This window comes from Balaenoptera physalus, assembly GCF_965194825.1.
Source record: "Balaenoptera physalus genome assembly, chromosome: 20".
NCBI lineage: Eukaryota > Metazoa > Chordata > Mammalia > Artiodactyla > Balaenopteridae > Balaenoptera > Balaenoptera physalus.
In genome coordinates, this window is record NC_138901.1 from 18930240 (window position 1) to 18956919 (window position 26680).

General features: G+C 36.3%; 1 protein-coding gene across 4 annotated transcripts in view; it reads left to right on the forward strand.

Annotated features, from left to right (window-relative positions):
* Positions 1–26680, forward strand: part of CDK12 (cyclin dependent kinase 12) — a 46657-nt gene that overhangs the window by 11973 nt on the left and 8004 nt on the right. For all 4 annotated transcript variants that reach the window (XM_082442356.1, XM_082442355.1, XM_082442357.1 and 1 more), the window contains exons 3-12: positions 5628–5804; positions 6743–6882; positions 7434–7604; positions 10822–11011; positions 16252–16308; positions 16696–16797; positions 22215–22292; positions 23307–23423; positions 23904–24035; positions 25843–26054. In XM_082442356.1, coding sequence (XP_082298482.1) covers positions 5628–5804; positions 6743–6882; positions 7434–7604; positions 10822–11011; positions 16252–16308; positions 16696–16797; positions 22215–22292; positions 23307–23423; positions 23904–24035; positions 25843–26054 — 1376 coding nt within the window. The remainder of the gene's footprint in view (positions 1–5627; positions 5805–6742; positions 6883–7433; positions 7605–10821; positions 11012–16251; positions 16309–16695; positions 16798–22214; positions 22293–23306; positions 23424–23903; positions 24036–25842; positions 26055–26680) is intronic.

Here is a 26680-nt window from a genome sequence, read left to right on the forward strand (position 1 = left end):
AGAACATTTTCCTATATAATCACAATACCTTTATCACCCTAAAAAACTTATTCATTTATTAAATAGTATCAGTAGCATATCAATAATAATAATATCCTCAATGGTCCCAAAAATGTCATTTTTTTTTTTTAATTTTTATTTATTTATTTATTTATTTATTTTTAATTTATGGCTATGTTGGGTCTTCGTTTCTGTGCGAGGGCTTTCTCTAGTTGCGGCAAGCGAGGGCCACTCTTCATCGCTGTGCGCGGGCCTCTCACTATCGCGGCCTCTCTTGTTGCGGAACACAGGCTCCAGACACGCAGGCTCAGTAATTGTGGCTCACGGGCCCAGCTGCTCCGCGGCATGTGGGATCTTCCCAGACCAGGGCTCAAACTCGCGTCCCCTGCATTAGCAGGCAGATTCTCAACCACTGCGCCACCAGGGAAGCCCCCCAAAAATGTCTTTTATAGCTACTTTTTTTTTTTTCCTCCTGATGCTTTAAAAAAATTAATTATCCTGTAAGAAGAAAAGAACAATATGTAGAATCTTTGCTAATTAGAATATAAATTCACAGTGGGGTGATGGGAAGAGCTCTAATTTTAATGAGTCCTCTGAGTGTTGAAAACTGAAATGATTTGAAGCATGAATCTGATTTCATGGAAGGCATTAGGAAATATATTTGTTTAATTTCTTGACAGGCCTAGCCAGGCAAGTACCACCAAACAAACATGATTTAGCAGTGACATATGCCATGGCAGTCTTTGTGTTATTCTTTTTTCTATGGAGATTCTGCCCTCTTGTTCTGGAGGATATGAGTTTCAGTTATTGCAACAAACTTCCATTGTAAGCACAAAAATAAGTATTAACGGTCTTGCATCCCAAACCAATTCCCAAGCTTCCCTTACTTTCCAGGTGACATCAGTAGTTTGAACAGTGACACATTTCAGCCCTTTAGGTCTATATTTTTTCAGATTACACTCTGCGCTTTTTTTAGAGGGTGCAAGTGCAATAAATGAGGGGGAAAGAGATTATTTAAAAGAATGGCTCCATTACTATACATAGCTGTAAATCTGATTTTAAAGAAAAATTCCACATGCTCTTTCTAATATTAATAGGTATTTATGAATTCTGCCACATCCTGAGAACTGCAAAGGAGAACAGAACCTGAAATTTATGTAGAAAATTTGTTTGAGGTACACAATATACTTCTCATAGATACAAGCTATATATTTTTACAGTTTTTGTTGGAAAATAGTCAGTTGAGTATCATCCAAAGGGAACCTAGGCCACTATCTATCCACAGGAACCTTGTTTAAATATTAGTTTACGTAGTGGCTAGGACAATATCAGTGTGGCTAAGAATCTTCCTTTTGAAATGTTTACTTGGCTAACCAAATAGCTGTTGAACCTACCTACCATGCGTCAGCATAGAGTGCAGGTTTCCAGAGGTGGAACAATCTTGATAGAAAGCACATAGGAATTTTTATCTTTCAGATTGCGGATGAGGGGTAAGGTAAGACCATTCAGTGCTTATTTGAGTATGTGTAGCTATCTTTAAAAATGTGTAAGAGAGAGAATGAAGTGAGAAAATTATTTTTGTTATATATTTATTCTGATTCCAAAAGTGTAACTATTTTATTTTATAGTCCTTATTAAAGGTAGAAAAATGGAAGTGAAGATTTCTTCCACTATCAGTTTTATTTTTTTACTATAAAACTGTAAATTCAAGATGGTTTTTCTGTTCTTGTCTTTATTTACTTATTTGGTGCCACCCTGTCTATGTACCAGCTGCACCTATCTTTCACATGAAAAATATTTATTTATTAAAAAAAAAAAATTTTGGCCACACCGCACAGCATGCAGGACCCTAGTTCCCTGAGCAGGGATTGAACCTGCCCCCCTTGCATTGGAAGCGCGGAGTCCTAACCACTGGACCACCAGGGAAGTCCCGAAAAATAATTTTATGTAAGAAAACTTTTTAGGAAGGAATCTGAAAGTTGCACATGGGATTCATATTCTTCTCTATTTTCTCTCATGTGAGGCTTCAGGAGCTTAAATGTTGAGAATGTGACTTAACATCTTTTTTATTGCCTACAGTGCTTTAAACATAGAACACAGAATGCAGCCGTTAAATATTGATTATTTGAATAAGTAAAACTGCTGAAGGAGCCAGGGTCAGGGCTTGTGTGAAATGACATCGGGCATGTAGTTAAGAAATTATTTGCCACCTGGATGACATAAAGCTTGTATTAGAGGATTTGTCCTTTTGGGAAAAGAATGAAACTTTTCTTTCAAACATATATATTGGGCCAGGAGTGTATTAACCCAGGTATCAAATGCAGGAGTGAATTTAATTAATGGTATTGCAAAAACCTTTCTGATTCATGGTCTACAATTCTTGGTTTCAGGAAGCAAAGGCTGCCAGACATCCACCTTGATATAGTACATTCTTCATGAACATAGCTATTCATGGGGATCTGCTGCTTTTTAAAAAATTTTAAGTTAACCATATAGGGTTTTTTTTAATATTGTTTTATTTTTTTGATAGCCTGGTTCATTTGGAGTCTTATCAGACTTGAGTAAAGTCTACATTATTCTTAAAGGCTGTATTTTTAAAGTACTGAGCTCGTGTAGAGTAGACCTGGGTAAACATTCAGATTCGATTTTAGGATTTTTCTAATAGAATGCTTGTTTTTTACTAGAATGCTAATACAATGTTTTTAATGTATTCACTCAAATTTTTAATAGAAATTTATAAAAATAAATCACTTTTTAAACAACCTGCTTTAAGGGGAAGGAGATAAATGATCTATTTAAAGTAGTTTATTTTACGTTTTGAAAATTAATAAGAATTAATTTTCGGGAATTCCCTGATGGTCCAGTGGTTAGGACTCCGTGCTTCCACTGCAGGGGGCTCGGGTTCTATCCCTGGTCGGGGAACTAAGAGCCCTGAAGCCACGTGGTACAGCCAAAAAAAAAAGAATTAATTTCTTTTCGCATAGTTCATATGTAAATTCATATTTTTTTCTTTATTAACAATAAAAACTTATTAGAGGTGTTAACATTGTACCTACAGATTAAATCCAGCATCGTAAATTCCAAGAGACTCTCCGGATTCTAAAATTTCAGCATCTTGGAGCTTGGCAACTTTTTTTTTTTTTTAATTATACACAAGCATTATGCAACCTTGTCACTACATGTGAACCCATCTGCAGGTATAAATGGAGAATCAGGAAATACTGATATTGATAGAGTAGATCAGCACTTCCTGGTACTGAATCTTCAAGTAATGACTTAGATGTTCAGTATCTGCTCCAATATGTTAGGCTCTCTGCATCTACTGTATGCCCTCAGAACTATATAGAGCTTTATTTTAGTGAGTGCCCTACACTAAAGGCTAAAGAGCATAATGTTGTTAAGCACTGCAATTTTATGGGTCATCATTATTCCAAGGTTTTTGGTACATTTGGAATTTGTTGAAACAGAATTTGACCTCTATTAACTTGTGTGCCCTGAACTGGTAGTACATATCCCATCAAACACTCATTCTTTCTTGACATAAACATACTAAAAATATAATTTTTCAGAAGCAATGTACATTTCACAGTGGCAAACAATATTTGAACCCATAAAGTAAGTTTTGGAGAAAACAAGTGTAAATATAAAATATAGACTGAACTTAAATGATGGTGAAAGAATTCAGATAATTTGATTCTAGTGACACAGAACCAAGATGGAATCTATTTCTGAGTCATGAGGAGTTGAAATTTATAAAAAATATTTTGACATTAGTTGAAAAATTAGGAATTTTCTGTCCCAAATGTCTTAAAAATTGGGGAAATTTAAAAAATCTATATGGCATCCTGACTCAAGAGTTTTCTGGTAACAGGCTTTGTTCCCAGGGTAGAAAAATCTTAGTGCAAATTATAATAATGTTGTGTGTTCATCTCTATCAGTAATTTAACAGAAAGTTTCAGGTGATTGTTTTGCTCTCCATTGACTACCCCAGTTCTGGTTGATACGGTACAAACTAGATTCTATTGTTCTGTCTGATTTATAAGAGATTAAAATGATGAAAATTGGTAGGAAGTAGTAGCTTTTGAGATTGTGTTTCACACACAGAGGGCAGCAGTATGCTTTAAAAAGATACATTGCAGGGCTTCCTTGGTGGCGCAGTGGTTAAGAATCCACCTGCCAGTGCAGGGGACACGGGTTCGAGCCCTGCCCCTGGAAGATCCCACATGCCGCGGAGCAACTAAGCCCGTGCGCCACAACTACTGAGCCTGCGCTCTAGAGCCCATGAGCCACAACTACTGAGCCCGAGTGCCACAACTACTGAAGCCCACGCGCCTAGAGCCCGTGCTCTGCAGAGAGAGTAGCCACCCAATGAGAAGCCCGTGCACCGCAACGAACAGTAGCCCCTGCTCTCCGCAACTAGAGAAAAGCCCGCACCCAGCAACAAAGACAACACAGCCAAAAAAAAAAAAAGATACATTGCAAGGGGTAGATCTGTTCTTTATGGTTCTGTGGATGTATTCATGAAAGAATTTTTTTTTTAAGTAACCACTTGTTGAAAACGTAGAGGAGGTTTGTACTGTGGTTAGGATTCTTAGATCCTTTTTAATCTTCTGATACTGTGATGGAATACAGAAGACTATCTAGCATGGTTTTATTTGTAGGCATGAATTCGTATGCTGCACTATCTTTTCTGAGGACATGCCTAGCACAAAATCCTTCCTTTACTCATAAATAGAGGTGGTTAAAAATTGGATCTGAAAACTGAATTTTCTAATCTATTCCAGGAAAGCCATCCCTTCTGTTTCCCCCACTGACTATTAAAATTTGTTGATTATCATGAGAGACCTTCTGCTACCAGTGTTTTAATGATTCTGAAATAGTCTCTTGGACTCTTTCTCCTTAGATTTTTAGTTTGAAGGTTATTTATCCATTTTGGATGGTCGGATATGGTTGCCTTTTGCTTCCCAGCCAGTAGAATAAATAAGTATATTTTTCACTTATTTTGATTTCCAGCTTAGCTGTATTTCTTACAAAACACTGTAAAATACTATTTTTCTTTTTCCAAGTTTCTCTCCACATCTTTAGTAGCATAATAGTATTGGCTCGGCCCAAAAGTTCGTTCAGGTTTTTCTGTAACATGGAAAAACTTGAACAAACTGTTTGGCCAACCCAATATTACATTGCTTGGCTTTCAGTCATTTAAATCTTTGCTGGTTAAAATATGGCGCAGGTTTGGTGACTTCGTGAGTTGCAGTGGTGCTTTGCAAATTTAAGATTATAACTTCCTGCATTTTATTTCATCTCAATAAAAATCCAAGTAGAATCTTAGGAAGGACATTAAAGAAGTTTATTAAAGTTTCTACAAATAATATGCCAAATTTTGTATTGGTTTTTTTAATATACTATAGATTTCTTTTTGCAAAATCCAAGTCTCTTTAACTGTGATAAACTCCATTTCTTTATGTTATATTACTTTATGTTATATTATTATTTTAAGGGTTTTTTTCCCTTAAAAGTAAAATCTTTGTAATCTTTTAACCGCCAGACATTATAATCTTTGAAAAGTTTTATTTGCACATCCTTTAAGTAATTGTGATCTTTTTCATTTTTTCCTCTCTGTTGTTTAGTCCGAAAGAAACTCTACCTTCAAAACCTGTAAAGAAAGAGAAGGAACAAAGGCCACGTCATCTACTCACAGACCTCCCTCTCCCTCCAGAGCTCCCTGGTGGGGATCCATCTCCCCCAGACTCTCCAGAACCAAAGGCAATCACACCACCTCAGCAACCATACAAAAAGAGACCAAAGTGAGTTTTTGGAGGGACCCATCCTTAATTACAGCTTTCTTCCTTACCTTTGGACCTCAACCTACACCAGTAGGCTTATAGAGGATTGGGCCTAATGTAGATCTTATTTTATTTTAATGGATAAAATCCTTTCATCTACACTCATAGATACCATGTTGTGTTTTTTAGAAAAGCAATAATTTCCCAATTCCAAGTATACCATGAACATTGATCCCACTGTATCTTTTGAATTCATAATACTTAGCGTATTGAAGAAGAAAAAAATCCTTTAATTCAGAGGGTGTCAACCATGTACACATTAATGAAGAATTAATAGATGTGGGATTTTTTTTCCCCTGAACTACATAAATTGCCATGCCATAAATGTAGTAGAATCTGAGTTTGATCTTCTGATTGTTAGCATTCTTCTCTTGGTAGTAAAAATAGTTGCCATTTGTTGAGCACATATTATTGCCAAAGTTTTATATTTTACTTTCATAGTAACCCTATGATGTAGGGATTATTTTCCCAGTCTATGGTTGAGGAAGCCAGTACTCAGTAAGGTAGCAGATCTATTGTTATTTGATCTTATGTCTTCCTGAAGCAAAAAAAAAAAAAAATCTGTGAGAGATTAGCCACTGTGAGAGACTGTTTAAACTATTTATTTCATATCATTTGTTCCTGCTTTTTTAATAAACTGATAAAAGACTCAGGAGCCAGAGAAATCATCATAAAAGAATTCTGTTTTGTTCTTTGAATACACTTAGGTAATTTCTTGGCATGGGTAGGACTCTATGCTTCCACTGCAGGGGGCACGGTTTTGATCCCTGATCAGGATCCCTCAAGCCATGTGATGGAGCCAAAAAAATAAAGAAAGAAAGAAAAAGAAAAAAAGGAATACACTTAATTTTTTAAAATAACTTTTTTGTTTGTTTTTATTTTTGTTTTGCCTTTTTTAGAATTTGTTGTCCTCGTTATGGAGAAAGAAGACAAACAGAAAGTGACTGGGGGAAACGCTGTGTGGACAAGTTTGACATTATTGGGATTATTGGAGAGGGAACCTATGGCCAAGTATATAAAGCCAAGGACAAAGACACAGGTAAATATTGCCACAAAATTTTAGATGTCAGAAGGTTAAAAATTTAGCAGTACTGATGTCTTAAGTGGATTTAGCAAAAGTAAACTTTGAGTTCTTATTTGGTCTCCAAAAGTTATGAAATAGACTAAAATTTTCCAAAAGAATAGCATAATTACTACTGTCTAAAAACCTTCCTCCTTCTGTCCATTGTAAATGTTTTATAATAAGCTTGCTGGGAATTTAAGAGAAGGTACAAATAAAATTTGTCAGTTGCTCTTTGGTAAGGGGCTAGTCCTTGAAGAGAAAATGAAGTAGTTGAATTATTGGTATATTTTAATAATACAAAATTTTTAGGCTTAACAGAATATTGAATTAAACTTTTAAAATCTTTAAAAAAACAAAGATAAAGAGAACATGAGGATTTTTTTTTTTTTAAACAGTGTAAAAATATCTGCCATGTAGCATTAAAGTAGGCATTAAGTCTGTTTCAGAGCAAGAGCATATATTGGTTGATTCATGATGGTGGCCAAAAATGCTAATTGTAATATAACAGTTTGAATTTGTTGTAACAGGAGAGCTAGTGGCCCTGAAGAAGGTGAGACTGGACAATGAGAAAGAGGGCTTCCCAATCACAGCCATTCGTGAGATCAAAATCCTTCGTCAGCTAATCCACCGAAGTGTTGTTAACATGAAGGAAATTGTCACAGATAAACAAGACGCGCTGGATTTCAAGAAGGACAAAGGTACTAGCAAAGAATCATGTTTCTGCATGGGAGATTGGTACATTTTATTTCCCTTTCTTAGCTTGTTTGCCTGTTTGCATTTTTTAACAAGTTGTACTAAAGTCCAGCTTCTTTCTTTAATCCACATCAGAATTAAGATGTTAACAGATTGTTCTTGTGCTGAACAGTGCTTATTTTATAAAATGTCTGTTCGTCATTAGTGTACTCTTACACTTCTAGAAATCATTGTTAATCATTAAAATTAGAGTCTGCTGTTAACACCTAATAAGGCCAGCACATAAACAATATAAGATTCTCCTCCAACCAACATTTTGAAGTCGGGTTTTTTTGGTTTTTTTTTTTACAAATTGTAATAACAATAATGGAAATTAAAACCCAGATTTGACAGTTATTCTCATTTTTACATCCTTCATTTATATGCATCCTTTTTTTTTTTTAATGTAGTTTTGTACTCATACAGTTTAGAATCCAAAGCAGGTATTTCTAAAACAGTTTTCAGGTCACATAGTGGTTTGTTTTCCTGGATTTGTAACTTTTGTTTATGGGGGATACACTCGTTTGTTGTTTCCATACTTATGTTTGAAGTAGTCTATGTATGACATCCAGCCTACTTTTATTAAAGTAAATCTGAAGGTTTAGAGAGAGGCAGCTGTGAAGAGGTGGCATCTGTGAATATAGCCTGAGATGTTAACAGAGAATATGATTGAAATACATAAAATTAGGAGGGTAATGGATAAAGTTAAGTTGGACTTCTTTACAGAGCCTCATATATTAGCACTAGGGGAGTAATACCTCTTGAGTTTAGTAGAAGTAGTTTTAAAGAAAAGAGGAAATCCTGCTTAGATAAATTTATGAAAGTTAGATTGGAATAGAATTAAGTATACTAGGTATATTTCTGGGTGTTTTTTTTAACCTTTTCTGATTATAAAAATAATACAGTGTATAACTAGTTTCTGTGAGGAAGCGTAAGAAAATGTTAATTGGTTGCTTCTGGAGAGGTGCTTGCTTTTCATCCATGCCCTTCTGTACTGTTTAAATAATTTACCATGTACTGTTTAAATTCTTTTTTAAAAAATCATGAAATAATAGGGGACTTCCGTGGCAGTCCAGTGGTTAAGACTCCGTGCTTCCACTGCAGGGGGCACGGGTTCGATCCCTGGTCGGGGAACTAAGATCTCACATGCTGTGTGGCACAGCCAAAAAATTAAAAAAAAATTTTTTAATCATAAAATAATAAATGAATGAATGGATGTGATGCATGCCCATTGTGGAAAAATTGAAAACATAGGCGAGTAAGAAAAGGAAAATGGCAATCACTCTCTCCCACTCCCAGTATACTAGCATCCATAGAAGACCACTGTAGTATTAGCATGTTGGCATATTTTTTTCTAGTACTTTATATTTTATATATATTGTATTTATTTTAACATAACCAAGATCAGAGTGTATTTAGTGTTTTATAACTTGTCATAAGCAATTTCCTGTATCATTAACATGTTTTAATGACTGTGCATAAAGATAGATGAATCCGAATTTATTTCACCAGTCCTTGTTGAACAATTAGTTGCCAGTTTAAAAAAATATTACAATAGCACTGCATTGAGCATCTTTGTGCATAAATATTTGTATTTTGATTTATTTCTTAATATAGTTTCCTAGAAGTAGGATTATTTGGTCAAATGAATTTTCATATTTAACGTCAGATTGCTTTTAAGAAAGATAGTAATAATTTATGTCCCACCAGTGAGTCCCATCCCACTTTATCCTCCCTAACACTGAGTTTATCTTTTTAAAAAATTGTCATCTTATCTGATAGGTGAAGCATGAATGATATCATGATTTTGGATTGCATTCTTTATATTCTGAGTTTTTTTCCATGTCTTATCAATTTTACTTATTTTCTCTTTTTTTGAGTTGTCCGTTTGTGTCCTTTATCCACTCCTCTTTTGCAGTTTTAGTGTTTTCGTAATTCATAACGAGGGCTTAGCTAAAGATAAGATATTCCTTTAATGCAGTGGTTCTTAACTTTTTGGGGGTCATGAACCTTTTAAAATATCTTATGGATCCACTCTTCAAAAAAATACATTTAAAATGTTGCATACACATGTGTTTAAAATGTTGTATGCTATTTAGAGAGTTCAAAGAGTCCTTGAAGCCTATCCCCTAGACTAAGAATCCTTGCCTTTATGCTACTGAGAGAAGAATTTTAGGCTGGATGGATCATTGTCTAACTAGGTCTAGTATTTCCTATGTTACAGTATTTGCCTCTATCATGCACCCTGCTGAAAGTGGGAAGATAATATGGATTTCAAATCTTTCACAATTCTCTTAGCCTTTTATCTACTTTTAAATTTAGGAAATTGAATTAGATGATTCATTTTTCTTTCAATTCTTAAATATTATAAATTTCATTAATAATTCGTACTAGGGGCTTCCCTGGTGGCACAGTGGTTGAGAATCTGCCTGCCAATGCAGGGGACACGGGTTCGAGCCCTGGTCTGGGAAGATCCCACATGCGGCGGAGCAACTAGGCCCGTGAGCCACAATTACTGAACCTGCGCGTCTGGAGCCTGTGCTCCGCAACAAGAGAGGCCGCGATAGTGAGAGGCCCGCGCACCGTGATGAGGAGTGGCCCCCACTTGCCGCAACTAGAGAAAGCCCTCGCACAGAAACGAAGACCCAACACAGCCATAAATAAAAATAAATAATTAATTAATTAATTAAAAAAATAATAATAATTCGTACTAAATGTACTCCTGGCGTATTATGTGAGTGCTGTTAACTAAGGTAAAGATTTCTACAAAATAGTCTTAGACAATGTGTAACAAATGGGCATGGTTGTATAGTACAAATAAAACTTTATTTACAGCAATAGACAGGCCGGATTTGGCCCAAGGGGTCCGTAATTTGCCAACTGATTTAGATCATAAAAGACTAGTTATACAATCTAATTGGGGCAGTTGTCCCTTCAGAGAAGTAAGTAGTCCAAAGAGCACTGGACTATGAGTCAGAAAATTAATTCAAAAAATAGTTCTGTTATTTATTGTTAGAATGGGCAAGTTATTCAACTGCTTGAGTTCTGGTTTCTTCATGTATAAAATTAAGTGGTTTTTCCAGAAAGCTTATGGTCAACTCCAAAATGATGTTAAAATTTGACGCATTGTCATTTCGGCATCCTTTTTCTCTTGTTTTTAATTTTTTCCTTTATCCTATGTAGGAGCCTTTTACCTTGTATTTGAGTATATGGACCATGACTTAATGGGACTCTTGGAATCTGGTTTGGTGCACTTTTCTGAGGATCATATCAAGTCATTCATGAAACAGCTAATGGAAGGACTGGATTACTGTCACAAAAAGAATTTCCTGCATCGGGATATTAAGTGTTCTAACATTTTGCTGAACAACAGGTAACACAGTAACCATATGAGGTTAAGCATTTTCTCCCTCTCTTCTGACACCCTTAGTTTCAGCTAGTTAATTGGGGTTATAGGTAAACCCAATAATGCACTTCTTTGCATTTACGTACATCTGATGTCTATACCTTAGGAACAGCTTGTGATAGGGGTACTCTGATCAGCAGAGTCTCCAGACTCAGTGTTGGTAAGGGCTAAAAGAGGTAGGATTATAAAGGTTTTTTTAAATGCAGACATTTTAGAGAATTACTTACATCCTATAGGAATATTCAAAGAGCTTTTGCCATAGTTAGTAAATAATACTTTTGTGGTCTTAGGCAAATTCAAACACACATCAAGTTCTTAATGACATTCTCCTTTGTTTAGTGGGGAGAAACATACCTGCTCTTTTAACTGCTCTTGAGACTTTCTCAGTTATCGAATTTCAGAGTAAACACAGATGTAGTTGGTGACTGACCTTTCTGCCCAGCACTCACTCCTGGGTTTTAATAGTATAGACAGACAGGAATTTGTTGAAGAACAGTGTTAATTCTTCAGAAGTTTTTATCATCTGCTTTCTTCCTCTTTGGCTATTTGCCTAAATTGCGTTGGTGATATCAGTTGAGATACAGTAGTCTTTGGTGATAGCCCTGCATACTGAGGAATAAAAAGCAAGTCTGGCACCATTGAAATAAGGCCAGTGTTTGGTTCTGTAGGTAGTGGGCTGTTTATAGCCATCTTTGTCTGATGCACCCTTTGTTTTAAATATTTCTGATCAGTTCTATTTAACAAACATTATCTAGATGGGAATATGGAATGGTTATGACATATTTCCTGTCTTTGTGGAGTAGGGTGACCAACTCTCCAGTGTTGCCTGAGACTGTCCTGGTTTTAGCACTAAAAGTCCCACATGGGATGGTTGGTCCCTGAAGATTTCAGAGTTTAGTAGGGAAGCCAAACAAATAAGTTGCTCAATTCAATAAACATTTATTAAGCTTTTTTTTTTTTTTCCCTTGAATTTGGGAGCATTTGGGAAGATGCAGTCTTGAGGAGTGAATAGGAATTTATCAGAAAGGCTGACAACAGAGGTTCACATTTCTAGGCAAAAGAAGAGTGCATGTACAAAAGCACATAAATGTGAAGATAACATGTTATGTTTGGAAAACTGTAAAGGAGTCAGTATTGCTAGGGCAAGAAGAGTGAAGCACATAATGGCAAGAGATGAAGCTGGACAGTTGCAAGGAGCCAATTTAAAGATCTTGTATATCTTGCTAAGGAGCTTAAATTTTATTTACAGGTAACAACCATTGAAGGGTGCTGGTTAATTTTTTGTTTTTAAATTATACAATTAATGCATTATTATATTAATTGTACAAATTACTGTAAAATTGTTATTTGTACTTAAATATCTTTTTTAGACAAAACACGATATTAAAAATATCATTCCTTTCTGGAGACTTCCCTGGCGGTCCAGTGGTTAAGACTTCGCCTTCCAATGCGAGGGGTGTGGGTTCCATCCCTGGTCAGGGAGCTAAGATCCCACATGCCTCACGGCCAAAAAAACCAAAACATAAAACAGAAGCAGTATGATAACAAGTTCAATAAAGACTTTAAAAATGGTCCACAACAACAACAAAAAAGTCTTTAAAGAAAAAAAAATTTTATATATATATATATATATGTCATTCCTTTCTGTCACTATCCCTGTGATCCACCACAATTCTCATTAAAGCTGGGCTTGGTTAATCTGTATCCACAGTAATAGTGCTTCAGAAATTTGATGATGGCTATCATCTTGCAGCTTTCTGGACTATAGTATTAATATACTTTTTTCTGTTCCTTTTGCTCCTCTATTGGGGGAAGTTTCAGGCCAGGGAATAACTGCAGTCCTGCTTGGTGTCCTTTCTGGTGGGTCAGGCCCCTTTCTGTCCCTGACTTCCCATATTCAGGAAGCTGATAAGGTTTTAGACTAAAGTGAATTTCCTTCTCAGGTTGCTAAGCAGGATGCAGGAGTCTCATGGTCTAGTCTGATCCAGCCAGCCTCTGCTCTTGCCCATTTAGTTCTGTCTACACAGAGACTTCTGGGTGAGATGGCCTAGAGAGGAGTCCTCAGGTGGACAAAGAGAAAGCATTGACGAGAGGGAGGAGAGCAGCGTTGGGCTCCATGATGTTTATTTTTTAAATGGGATTTATTTATTTATTTATTTATTTATGGCTGTGTTGGGTTTTCGTTTCTGTGCGAGGGCTTTCTCTAGTTGCGGCAAGTGGGGGCCACTCTTCATCGCGGTGCGCGGGCCTCTCACTATCGCGGCCTCTCTTGTTGCGGAGCACAGGCTCCAGACGCGCAGGTTCAGTAATTGTGGCTCACGGGCCTAGTTGCTCCGCGGCATGTGGGATCTTCCCAGACCAGGGCTCGAACCCGTGTCCCCTGCATTGGCAGGCAGATTCTCAACCACTGCGCCACCAGGGAAGCCCCATGCTGTTTATTTTATCTTAATTACACAAGTATAAATGACACCAAATTATTTTAGATATAGGAGAGACATAATTAGTCTTCTGTTTTAGAAACATCACTAAATGGTCACTATATAGCGTGTGGACTGGAGGCAGAGAGACTTATTAAGAACAATGTAAGAAATGGTCAGTGCTTGAACTAACCAAGGCATTGCTAGAAGAGGATGGACAGGATGGACTTGGTAGACCAGTAGACTTTGATGAGTGAGTGAATGGTGGCGAATGAATCAAAGTTCTTTAACTCAAAGATTTCTGTCCTAAGAAACTATCTAGATGGGTGGCACAGTGGTCAATATAGGGAATACAGAAGGAACAGCAGGATGCGTCGGGGGAAGAGTAAACCCCTTTTGGATATGTCTGTTATGTATCCAGGGTAGTGACGTCGAATAGGCATATGGTCACATGGGAGTTTCAAACTAGCAGTGTAGATTCAGGAGTTATCAAGCATAGAAAAGATGTGAGAAGATGGAACCCGAGGGGCTGATTAGACAGATAGGAAGAAAATAAGGAAATATGAATGCAAAATAGGCAGGTTTAAGAAATGAGTGGTCATAGATGTCAGGTGATGCAGGTAGATTTTAAGACCCAAGGAGAGAATCTGAAAATTAAAAGGTCAGTGGTGAAAGTGTGGGGTAAGTGGGTGGGTAGCACAATTAATGGGAAGGTGATTGTAGGTGTGACTTCAGTTTTTTGTATTTATTAATTTTGTATTAAAGAAGCAGAGGTTTGAGCATATTTAAATGCTAAGCAAAAAGAAAATCAGTAAAGAAGGGGAAGTTGAAGATTCAAGAAAGAACCAAAGTAATTTAAAGAAACGAATTTCTAAAGGAGATGGGGTCAAGGCCAGAGGTGGTAATACTGATTATCCTTGAATAAGAAAAGAGATTGACGCACTTTTTCTGTAATTGAAGGGAAAGGAGAAAGCAAGGTTAGAGGTGTAAATAAGTTTATAGGTAAAAATATGTTAAATAGGTCCCACCTGATGGCTTCTGTTTCCAATGAAAAAGGTTATTTACTGAGAGTGGGGGGGGGGATGGATTAGGAAATATGCTAGGTGCTGGTGATGTTTAGGTCTAGCCTCATTTTCCATAAGTGTATATCTATTGCCATTTTAACTTTCAGTCCTACCATAGTAGGACTTGCCTTGAGTCTTGGGATCAAAGTAAGGATGCCAAGAAATTTGAGGAACGCTTTTTGTCTCAGTATAGGGCTCAAGTCAGCTATTTCTTTCCTTTTTGCTTCTCTCAGAATTTGCTTATAAATCGAACTTAAAATGTGATGATGTCTGGGACAGGTGGGTAAGGTGCCCATAATCTTTACTAGGAATGGTAAGAGTTGATTTAATGTAAAATTTAGTTGCTAGTAGCTTTTTTGTTTTAATATTTTGTCCCATTGCTCAGACTTTGAGGAGCACCTCCTAGAAGAGCCCTTTTTTTTCTCTTCTACCTCACTTTTCTGCTTGATCTGAGCTATCAGGCACCTGAGATATCCCCAGTCCCTTAAAAAAGGTGAATTGGCTTTTCATTCCGCAAGACGTAACGCAAGCTGTAAATGTGAATAAATAGACTACACAAGAATTTAGATAAATATGGTTAATCCAAAATAGTTAATAATGGTTTTTAAATAGTTTCCCAACATTTTATGTTGCATTTTATTAAAATATTGCTTGACATCACTGTCAAAGACAGAATATTTAGCAGAATGAAACGTGGATGTGATCCTTTTAAGGGAGTGGTTCTCAAAGTGTGGTTCTCAGATCAGCACCATTGGCATCACCTGTGGGCTTGTTGCAAATGCGGATTCATGGACCATGACCTACTGAATCAGCATCTCTGGCAATGGGGCCCAGAAAACATTTAACAAGCTTTCCAGGTGATTCTTATTTCATATTAACGTCTGAGAACCCCTCTAAAGTCATAATTGTGTATCTTTATGGTATAGGAAGTGATGGCAGTTTGTTGGTAGAAGGGGCCTTGTTCATCATAAAAATTGTTCAGATCGAAGGTATGTTCTCTGTTTGAAAAATCTGTTATAGCCACAGAATTGTTGCAGTTTACTTTTTGTTATGAAAAATGTCAAATTATAAGAAAAAGTTGAGACACTAATATAATTAATAATACATATACAATTAACATTTTGCTATATTTGCTCCCTTTTTATTTTTCTGCCTGACGTATTTTAAAGTAACTTACAGATATCATTACGTTTGATCCAGTGGTTAGGACTCGGCCCTTTTACTGCTGTGGCCCAGGTTCAATCCCTGGCTGGGGAACTAAGATCTCCAATGCCCCGTGGCGTGGCCAAAAAAAAAAAAGCCTTTTGTATAGCTAGTTTATTCAAACCAGAATCAGTCAAGGATTATGAATTGGATTTGGTTGTTAGGCCTCTTAAATCTCTCTTAATCTAAAACAGCCCGTTCCTTTTTTCCCCAACAGTAGGTATTTAATCTAGCAGGTTCTAGCCACTGTTGTTTGCCAAGAAATAAAAGAAATATTTAGTTAAGGAGTCAAATCCAAAAATACAGTAGTAGTGCAAAAAAAAACTCCCTAAGGCTTTGTATAGTGGAGTCGTCAAAAGAGGCTTAATCTGGCAGAGTGATCATTAAGAGTAGAACTAAAAGAGCAGAGGTTAAAAATTCATTTTTGTAATTCCTTTAACTCCTAAATTAGCACTTGACTTTTTAGGTGTAATTTGGAGGCTGCTGTTGTTACTTATGAAAATAATTAATTTTTGTTTTACAGTGGGCAAATCAAACTAGCAGATTTTGGACTTGCTCGGCTCTATAATTCTGAAGAGAGGTGAGTCATTCAACAAAATTACATGTGGGAAATAGGAAAGAATCTTTTTCATTCTTGGATATGCTAGTATTCTGCAAATTGCAATAACTCTCAGAGTTCCCTAATTTTCTAAATGTGTTACCACCTAGATTTTAGACAGTAAATTCTATCTAAATTCTTGAATCTGCCTTAGACTGAAATAAATCAACTCAAATTGGAATGGAAGTTATTTCTTCATCCCCTTCTGTCCAGTTTACTTTTGAACTCTTAGGTTGCTATGGAGCTGTTTCAATGATCCTGTCTCCAGTTGGCAGCTATTTTAATTTGCATTTAATTGTACAAGTATTTTTCATCAGAAACTGTTGTAACCATTGTAAATTTATGTCATGGTTATGTTTTACATTTCAGCCGCCCTTATACAAACAAAGTCATTACTCTGTGGTACCGACCTCCAGAACTTCTGCTGGGAGAGGAGCGTTATACGCCAGCGATAGATGTTTGGAGCTGTGGGTAAGGCTTTTTTCACCTGTTCTTTTGTTTGTAACTCACATACTGTTGAATTTGTATCCTGTTTTATCTCTACATTGGCTTTTTGCCGCTTTTCTTTAAGTTCAAAAGGATGGGGATCAACTTTTAGCCAGATTTCAAAGAAATCTGTTGAATATTTCTTAATATCAGACACATAGTTTTTTTTTTTTAACATTTCCCCAATTTTCTTTCTTTTTTTTTTTAAGCTTACTTTGAATTTGGATCCAAATACATTCAAATAAGGCTCATAGATTGTAATTGATTATCTCAAGTCTTTTAATTATAGACTCCCCCTCCATCTCTCTTAGGTTTTTTTTCCCCCCTCTTATAATTTTTTTAGAAGAAACTGGGTCATTTGTCCTACAGAATTTCCCATAATCTGGACTTTGCTGGTTGCATTCTCATGGTGATCTTTTAGCATGGTTCTCTATTTTTTTTATTTCCTGTAAATTGTAGGTGAATTCAGGTTTGATTCCCAACACCCACTGACCCTGAAACTATTTTACAGGTGGTTTTGAGTACTTCTGACAGATTACATAGGCACTTGTGCATCAAAGTTGGGGGTAGGAAGCAGTGGGAGCCTCTGCCCATAGTACAGGCAATAACTGGATACATTATCTGTAGAGAACTTAAAAACAATTTAAAAATCCATTATAAATTAGTCTACTTTTTATTATCCTCTTATACAAGCAGTTCTAAACAATGTCTAATAAAATATTCATCCCTATCGGAGCAGATTTACACATATACACACCACTTTACATAATACGTAGTTGTCTCTTTTTGAAATGTTATTAGCTATTAATGATCCACATCCATCAATCCATTTGTGGTTGTTTTGTGATACGATATTCTAATCATTTTATTCTTTCTTGAAATAAAGATAGTTTATCTATTTGGCTAACTTTGGGTACAAATGATACAGAAAAGGTTTAATTAGGGAGTTCCCTGGTGGTGCAGTGGTTAGGACTCCATGCTTTCACTCCTGAGGGCCTGGGTTTGATCCCTGGAAGGGGAACTAAGATTCCACAAGCTTCATGGCACAGCCAAAAAAAAAAAGTTGAAAAGGTTTAATTAAAGGTTGAATTCTTTCATTTTATTTACCAGTTTTCAAAATAATGAGGTGGCTTACTATTATCCTCCAAAGATGACCAAAGAGAAGTTATTTGGGATTTGTTTTTTAGTTTCATTATGAACTCATGGATTTAAACAAATTTGACATGTTTTAATTCATTGTAGTTATCATCCTTATTCCTCTTCAAACTGTCCAGTCTTTGGTCAGTGGGAGTTTATGCAGGTTAATTCTTGGGACCTTTTGACTCAACCATATTAGTCTTTGATAGCCTTCATTGTTTTCTGGTTCTAGGCTCATCCTGTTCATTTCCTGCCACAGACCTGGAATTGGCCATTTCTCTAAGGAGTCTTAGTTCCTTTTAGTACAAAACGATACTTAGAGACCACAATTTGTATGTTAGGGGCATAGACATTTTAAATGGGCTGTGTTAGTTGTTTCATTTTTTTTAATATATAAATTAATTTAATTAATTTATTTTTGGCTGCGTTGGGTCTTTGTTGCTGCACGTGGCCTTTCTCTAGTTGAGGCAAGCAGGGGCTACTCTTTGTTGCCGTGCGCAGGCTTCTCACTGCGGTGGCTTCTCTTGTGGAGCATGGGCTCTAGGCACGTGGGCTTCAGTAGTTGTGGATTGCGGTCTCTAGAGCGCAGGCTTAGTAGTTGTGGCACATGGGCTTAGTGACTCCGCGGCATGTGGGATCTTCCCGGACCAGGGCTCGAACCTGTGTCCCCTGCATTGGCAGGCGGATTCTTAACCACTGAGCCACCAGGGAAGTCCCCTAGTTAATTGTTTCTTACACTGTATGAGTTATGCATGCACACTGACCTTGACCTCCATACTTTAGGATTCTGACACACATACTTCCCAGTGGAGCATATCACTTTTTTCCATTCTTTCTCTCCTCTGTTAACGTCATTCTTTAAAAGGAGCAGTATAGGGCTTTTATTTCAAAATTCAAAAGGGTGATGGAGAAAGAGCATGATTTCTGTAGTAACCTACCCAATTCAAATGAAGCTTTAGTTAAATTTTACTGACCAAGCTGGGCGTGTTTGTGTTCTGGACTATTTGCTCTAACAGTATTAGCATTTAAATTGTCACAACCAGGCTCTAAAGTTAATGCCCCATTAAGATGCACAGGGAAAGTTCATAGCTCTGTTGGTACTATTTCTGTGCAACCTGCTACATCAGTGCAGTAGCAAAGTGTTGATTACATAATGATGTCTTCTCCACCAAAGGACTGGAAACTGAAATAAAACAAAACACAATTGGAAATTAAAATTATAGAAAATTATACTTTCTTTAAAGCTCAGTGACTCATTGAATTGAGATTTTGCTTGACTTTTGATGTGCACTTACTGCTTTGGTGATCCATGGTAGTCTCTCTGAAGATATTTTTGTGGGATGTTCTTGACAGAATTAATTGATGGAGCAGTTCAGTTTGAAAATCGGGAGAAACCAGAAAAACTAGTACAACACATTATACCTAGAGTCTGAAAACTCATCAGGGTTTGTTCTTTCTGCGTTTTATTCTACATGTTGTGATAACACTGTATTTGGAATTTGATTTGGCCGTTAATATTAGAAACAGAATTAAATTTTACTTATGCTTTTCTTTCTTTGGATAAGGTTTGTGGGAATATTGGAAATAAGAATTTGAGGTTAACAAATGCTAAAAGAAAGGTGTGCTAATAACTTTAAAAGCTGGATTTGTTTGCTTTCTCAAATTTTGTCAAGCTAAAGAATTTCAAAGTTAAACTATAAACAGTTGTCCCTCTGTATCCACAGGAGGATTGGTTCTGGGACCCCCTGCATCCAAAACGCGGGGATGCTCAACTCTGTTATATTAAATGGTGTAGTGTTTGCATATAACCTACACACACCCTCCCACATATCCTCCAGTATACTTTCAATCATTTCTGATTACTTATAATACCTAATACACTGTAAATGCTGCATAAATAGTTGTAAATACAATGTAAATGCTGTGTAAGTAGTTGCCAGTGTGGCAAATTTAAGTTTTGCTTTTTGGAACTTTCTGGAATTTTTTTTCTAAATATTTTCAGTCCATGGTTGGTTAAATCTGTGGATAGGAACCTATGGATACAGAGGGCTGACTGAAAACATTGGTTTGGGGAATATTTGTAAATTAATCTCATTTCAGAGCACAGGTTAGAAGAGATTCGTTGTTCACTTTTTTCTTCCCCACTTTTTGAAAAAAAAAATATTTCAGGCATACAAAAAAGTATAGAGTATTCGTGTAATTTTTTTCATGTTTTAAATTTATTTTGAAATAATTTTAAATGTACAGAAAAGATGCTAGAATAGTACAAAGAACTTTAGTATAACCTTTATCCAGGTTCACTGATTTTTTTTAACCTTTCAATTGAGATTTACAATAAACTGCGTATATTCAAAGTATATAATTTAAGTATTGATATATTATTTATATACACCAGTGAAACCGTCACCAAGGTCACCTCCAGAATTTTCCATGTGCTCCTTTGTAGTCCCTCTTTACTGTCCATACCATCCCATTCCCAGGCAACCACTGTTCTGCTCTCTATCACTTTAGATTGATTTCCATTTCTAGAATTTTATGTAAACAGAATCATACTATATATGCTCTTTTTTCCCTATGGCATCTTTTACTCAGCATTAATTATTTTGAGATCATTTGTGTTAGATTCACTAATTTTTAACATCTTGCCACATTTCCTTTTATATTCACATATGTATATATTATGTGGTATGTATATGTATTATACATATGTACTTATATATAATACAACGTACAATATATACATAGAATAAAATGTGCGTTTATATATGTATACCACGTATGTTTTTCCAGAACTATTTGAAAGTAGTTCTATGTATCATGCTCCTTTCCCTCTTAATATTTAATGTACATTTCCTAAGAACAAAGATATTCTCTTATAATCACAGTATAATTATCAAATTCAGGGAATTTAACATTGATACAATGTATTTAATAGAGTACTTTAACCTACATTCCATACTCTGATTTTGTCGGTACCCTCATAATGTCCTGGAAACAATACTTCACCTGATAGAGGATCCAGTCCATTATCATATACTACATTTAGTTTTCATTCTTTAATCTGGAACAGTTCCTTAGCCTTTTTTTGGTTTTGATTTTGGCTGGAATATTCCATAAGTGTTCTTTTTTAAGTTTAGTTGATTTATAATATTAGTTTCAGGTGTACAACATAGGGATTCAGAATTTTTGTACATTATGTTTCATTTAAAGTTACTATAAAATATTGACTATATTCCCTGTACTGTACAATGTATCCTTGTAGCTTACTTGTTTTATACATAGTAGTTTGTAGCCCTTAATCCCCTACCCCTATCTTGCCCTTCTCCAAGTCCCTCTCCCCACTGGTAACCACTAGTTTTTTCCCTCTATCTGTGAGTCTATTTCTGTTTTGTTATATTCATTCATTTGTTTTGTTTTTTAGATTCTACATATTAATGATAATATACAGTATTTGTCTTTCTCTATCTGACTTATTTCACTAAGCATAATACCCTCTAGGTCCATCCATGTTGTTGCAAATGGCAGAATTTCATTCTTTTTTATTTCATAAGTGTTTTTTTTTAAGGTATTACATTTGTATTTACATGAACCCTGTTTGCCTCTTACTGATGATGTTAATTTTGGTCACTTGGTTAAGGTGTTGTCTTTTTTCCACACTAAATAGTTAGCAGTTTTCCTTTTGTAATTAATAAGTAATTTGTGGAGAGATACTTGGAGACTGGGTAAATATGTCAATATAGTTTTGAAAGGCCTTTTCAAAATGGTAAAAGTGTTTACGCATAATATGTTTGAAAGTCCTATTGAAACTGATCCTGACTGATGACAATAAACTTTTCTTTACAAATACAGTGCCAAGAGGGCTGTACATGTACATAGTGTACATTCTGCAGAGCAGATGAATGAAAAAGGCTAATATTCTTTTTATTGAAACTGCTGAGCATCTTTGTAAAATTGAAGTGTGTGTTTTTTAGTGTTTAGTTATTTCCTAAATTTACAGTGGAATTGATAGAAAAGGCTTCTTGACTCCTTTTTTCTGCTTATAGACTGTCCTTTATAGGTGGCAAAAGTTTGATCTACCAGCAAATCTAAATCCTTTGTACTATTTTCACTGCAAGAAATATTTTCTTTTATGAAACTCAGACCCTGAGTTTTGGGCTTATTTAGTATATCAGATACAGTCTGATATAGTATAAAAGTTTATTGAGACACACTTTAAATAGGCTCCAGGAATTTCTCTTCTGACCTCTCAATTTTATTCTTTCTAGATGCATCCTTGGGGAACTGTTCACAAAGAAGCCAATTTTTCAAGCCAATCTGGAACTGGCTCAGCTAGAACTGATCAGGTACAGCTGTGCATGTGCTCTGAGTGCCCAGGGGTGATAGGTAATCTCATCCTCTAATTTCTAACACTTTTCAGTCATTCTGCTAAGTGAGTTTATGCTCCTTATGTCTACGTAAGTTTCTCTTCACTCAATCAGGTTTACCATATATTTTGTCATGGGTTGTATATGGAAAGAAGTTGTATTCCACCTAGTTCTTAGGTCTTTCTTTGCATTTTTTTTTTATTAGTTCTTCATATAAAAGCATGCTGTTTTCAGGATAGCTGTTCCATTCTTACTTAGGTTAGATTAAGATCAACTTTATCCAGCAAACATTCGTTGAGCCTGTTCTATAACAAATTCCTATCTCTGTTAAACTATAGGATTCAGAGATAAATAAGATAGGTCCCTGCCTTCAAAGAACTCAGAGTTTAGTAAGTGATGCATCAGGTAAACAGATAATTATAAAAGGGAGCCTGTAATAGAGGATTTTGGGAAAGTCTGGGGTTGGGATCGAATTTGAGTTTTGTTTTTTGTTTTATTTCTCTTCAGTAAGATTAAGGGGAAGAATACGACAGGCTAATGTAGACTTTTTTTTAAAGGTGGTGTGTAACTCATGTGTTATGCAGTAAATTCAGTTTTCCATCAAAATTCCAGTCTTAGGCTCTCTTCTGCTAGTTTTCCCTTTGAGGGACATTATAGGACCAGCTCAGCTCTTTGAAATTAATACTAACTGAACAGAACAAAATTGGTAGTTGAAACCTATGTGGAGGATTAAGAACATGTTTTACAAAACCAAATCTGTGGATCATTTTGGACTATTGTGCCAGTATTTTCTCTTCACCATCGTGTAACCAGTCTTTCTGTCCTGTTCCTTCTGTCCTTAAAGCAGTGCAGTCAGGTTTTACCTCTCTGCATGCCTTTTAACTTAATAAGCCAAGATCCCCCAGACCTGAGGAGGTAATAATTTCTGCTTCTAGGATCTCCAGAATTTATGATGCTGACTCACTCACTTCCTTGTTCTTGCTTTGTTTTCAGTCGACTCTGTGGTAGCCCTTGTCCAGCTGTGTGGCCTGATGTTATCAAGCTGCCCTACTTCAATACAATGAAACCGAAGAAGCAATATAGAAGGCGCCTACGAGAAGAATTCTCTTTGTGAGTTTGACAGATATGTACATCTAGTTTCCGTGTTTGGCTGTTGTTTGGACTTGACTTTTTCCTATCCTAAGGAGTTAGTGCTGTCCCAGTTTATTATGAAAACACACCATAGGAAAACATTTTATTTTTGAGCAGTATGAGTTTTATCATAGCCCTTTTGTAATTTTCTCATATGGAGGCTTTAGCTGATAGAAAACCATTTTATTTTGAATGATATATAAGTTTTCTCATAGTCCTTTTGATCTTCCTAAAACAAAAAGAGAATGAAACTGCTGGCTTCATGTTTTCTACCTGTATTACTATTGCATTTCTTGAATCCATTGTGGGAGTAAATCTGCTTGCTTGTTTAGCCAGGTTCCAACTCCCTTCCCATAGTTTTACATGGAGCTGGAAATTCAGAGACCTTTGACATAAGGTTATCGGTTTAAGAACTGTGGGGTCATTGTGAACTCATTCTTTCTCTCTTCCTTTTCACAGCATTCCTTCAGCAGCACTTGATTTACTGGACCACATGCTGACGTTAGATCCTAGCAAACGTTGTACAGCTGAGCAGACCCTACAGAGTGACTTCCTTAAAGATGTCGAGCTCAGCAAAATGGATCCTCCAGAGTAAGTGCTGGTGACCATGTAGTGACCCTAAACCTTCCCGAGGCTTCAGGAGATGAGAAACTCAAAATAATAGGTTTTTTGAAAAAGGAACTGCAGTGGCCAACCAAATAGAGAGGTGTCCTTGAGTATTATGGTTGATAAGAAGTTTATTGCTTTATGTTTTTTTCTTAAAGGATAGATTTAGATATGATATTTGTTCTAACTGGACTCGTGCTATCTTCTTTTGTCCCTGGATCCCCAGCATATTGCTCTATATAATCTCTTTGGAAGTATTCCTTCTAATTTTTGCTGTTAACCATTTCATCTTTCTTAATTCCCTATATCTGCGGTGACCATGTTATCCCACACGTGCAAGGACAGTTCTAATTTTAAATAGTTTGTCTCACTATCAAGCCATATGTCCTGAATTTTGATATAGAAAATATGGTCTATGAATGTGTCTTTCTTCCATCAGAATCTTATTAATTTCCTGTATTGTATGAGATCCTCAGAGGTTCTACACTCACATCTCACATTCTGATAGATAAAAATCTTTGACTCTCACTGACAGCATTATAGCTTTCATGTCAGAGTTTTTGGGCATTTCTTTCTTATAGAAGTACTGTGTATCTTAAATGTATGAGATGTTAGTACACAAACAGGTAATATCTACAAATCTGATAATCCAAAGAAATGTTCGAATTCATTTATTGTGTTTGAATTTTGATACATTGAATGTGATTGAAATATGTAAGCTTTTTAGTAAAAATTGGAAACTTGTTATAGAGAAATTTTGGCTATGATAATCTTTATTGTGGTAAGGTTTGACTTACTGGAATTTATTGAGTATAGGAAAGTCTGGAAATATATTAAAATATACTAATAAACCTCACAAATGAAAATATCCAGTCATGAAATTCAGTGGGCAGAAAGAAGAAAGAACCAGTTTTTTGGTCCTTACAGACCAAGTAATACATAAATCGATTTTACACAGAGGTGATTTAATCATGATATGCTCTTGTGGTTCCAAGATTTAAATTACCACCTTGCCTGGACTTTTTGTAGATATTAACAAGGCAGTCACCTCTGTTCTATTTATTCCCAACTGAAACTTGACCAGTAAAGGTCTCCTTTATTTTTGTTATGCCAAGCAAGAACAGTTATAAAACTTAACTGTTTGACTGGAATATGGGCATTTATATAGCAAGTGTGTCTCTGGTATTAGCAAGATCTTCATTTCTCACTGTAGAAAGAAATTCTTTGGGCTTTTGGATTTTTAGTTTCTCAGACTACCATATGCCATGATTCTATTTACACTGCTACTCTCTGTTTACTAACTTTTCTGGTTATTTTTATATTTTCCTTATCCTTTCTATTTCCCCTTGCACTTTGCCTTCCCATTTTATTTTATTTTATTTATTTTTAAAAATTTATTTATTTATTTTTGGCTGCGTTGGGTCTTCATTGCTGCGCGCGGGCTTTCTTTAGTTGCAGGGAGCGGGGGCTACTCTTTGTTGCGGTGTGTGGGCTGCTCATTGTGGTGGCTCCTCTTGTTGCGGAGCACAGGCTCTAGGTGCACGGACTTCAGTAGTTGTGGCTTGCGGGTTCTACAGCGCAGGCTCAGTAGTTGTGTCACATGGGCTTAGTTGCTTCGCGGCATGTGGAATCTTCCCGGACTAGGGATCGAACCCAGCGTGTCCCCTGCATTGGCAGGCGGATTCTTAACCACTGCGCCACCAGGGAACCCCCTGCCTTCCCATTTTAATCTCTTGTTCCTCCATTCACTCACTACTGCATTCCCACACACATTTCTTTTGTCTTTTTCCAGCCTCCCCCACTGGCAGGATTGCCATGAATTATGGAGTAAGAAACGGCGACGGCAGCGACAAAGCGGTGTTTTGGTAGAAGAGCCACCTCCACCCAAAGCCTCTCGAAAAGAAACTATCTCAGGGACAAGTGCTGAGCCTGTGAAGAACAGCAGCCCAGCACCACCTCAGCCTGCTCCTGGCAAGGTGGAGCCTGGGGCTGGGGATGCAATAGGTCAGTGCTGGGATAGAGCCGTTGTGCTTTTACTAAGCACGTGGCAGATTTTAAAGGTCAAGTGCAAGGGTGTGTGTGTGTGTGTGTGTGTGTGTTTGTTTGTGTGTGTGTTTTAATTTAAGATTAGTTTACCCATGGCTCCCTAACATAACTGGAGCCCTGTTTATGTTAGATTTGTTAAGACCTTCTTAGAATTTAATCATGTTAAGTCACAATTGCTAAATGTAGTTAGTTCTGTAGACTGTTATTTGATCTAAATATATCAAAAACTGTGTAATAATGAATTATTATAAACAACGAGGTAGCTCTCCTGTGGTGCAACCATTTTTTCTGAGCTACAGCTATTCCTTCCTTGGCTCATTTTTCCTTCCTTGTCCACTTAAAACAGTGGTTTTCAGTGCTGGCTGCATATTAGAATCATCTAAAAAGCTTTAAATGTAAACACCTGCAAACAATTGCCAGGTCTCTAGGGATGGGACCTGAGGCTTCTGAATTTTAAAATCTCTCCTATTCTCATTGTAAAGCAATTATACTCATAATAAAGATATTAAAAAAACAAAAAACAAACAAAAAAAAACCTCTCCTATTCTGATGTACAGTAAGGGTTGAAAATCACTGACCTTGAA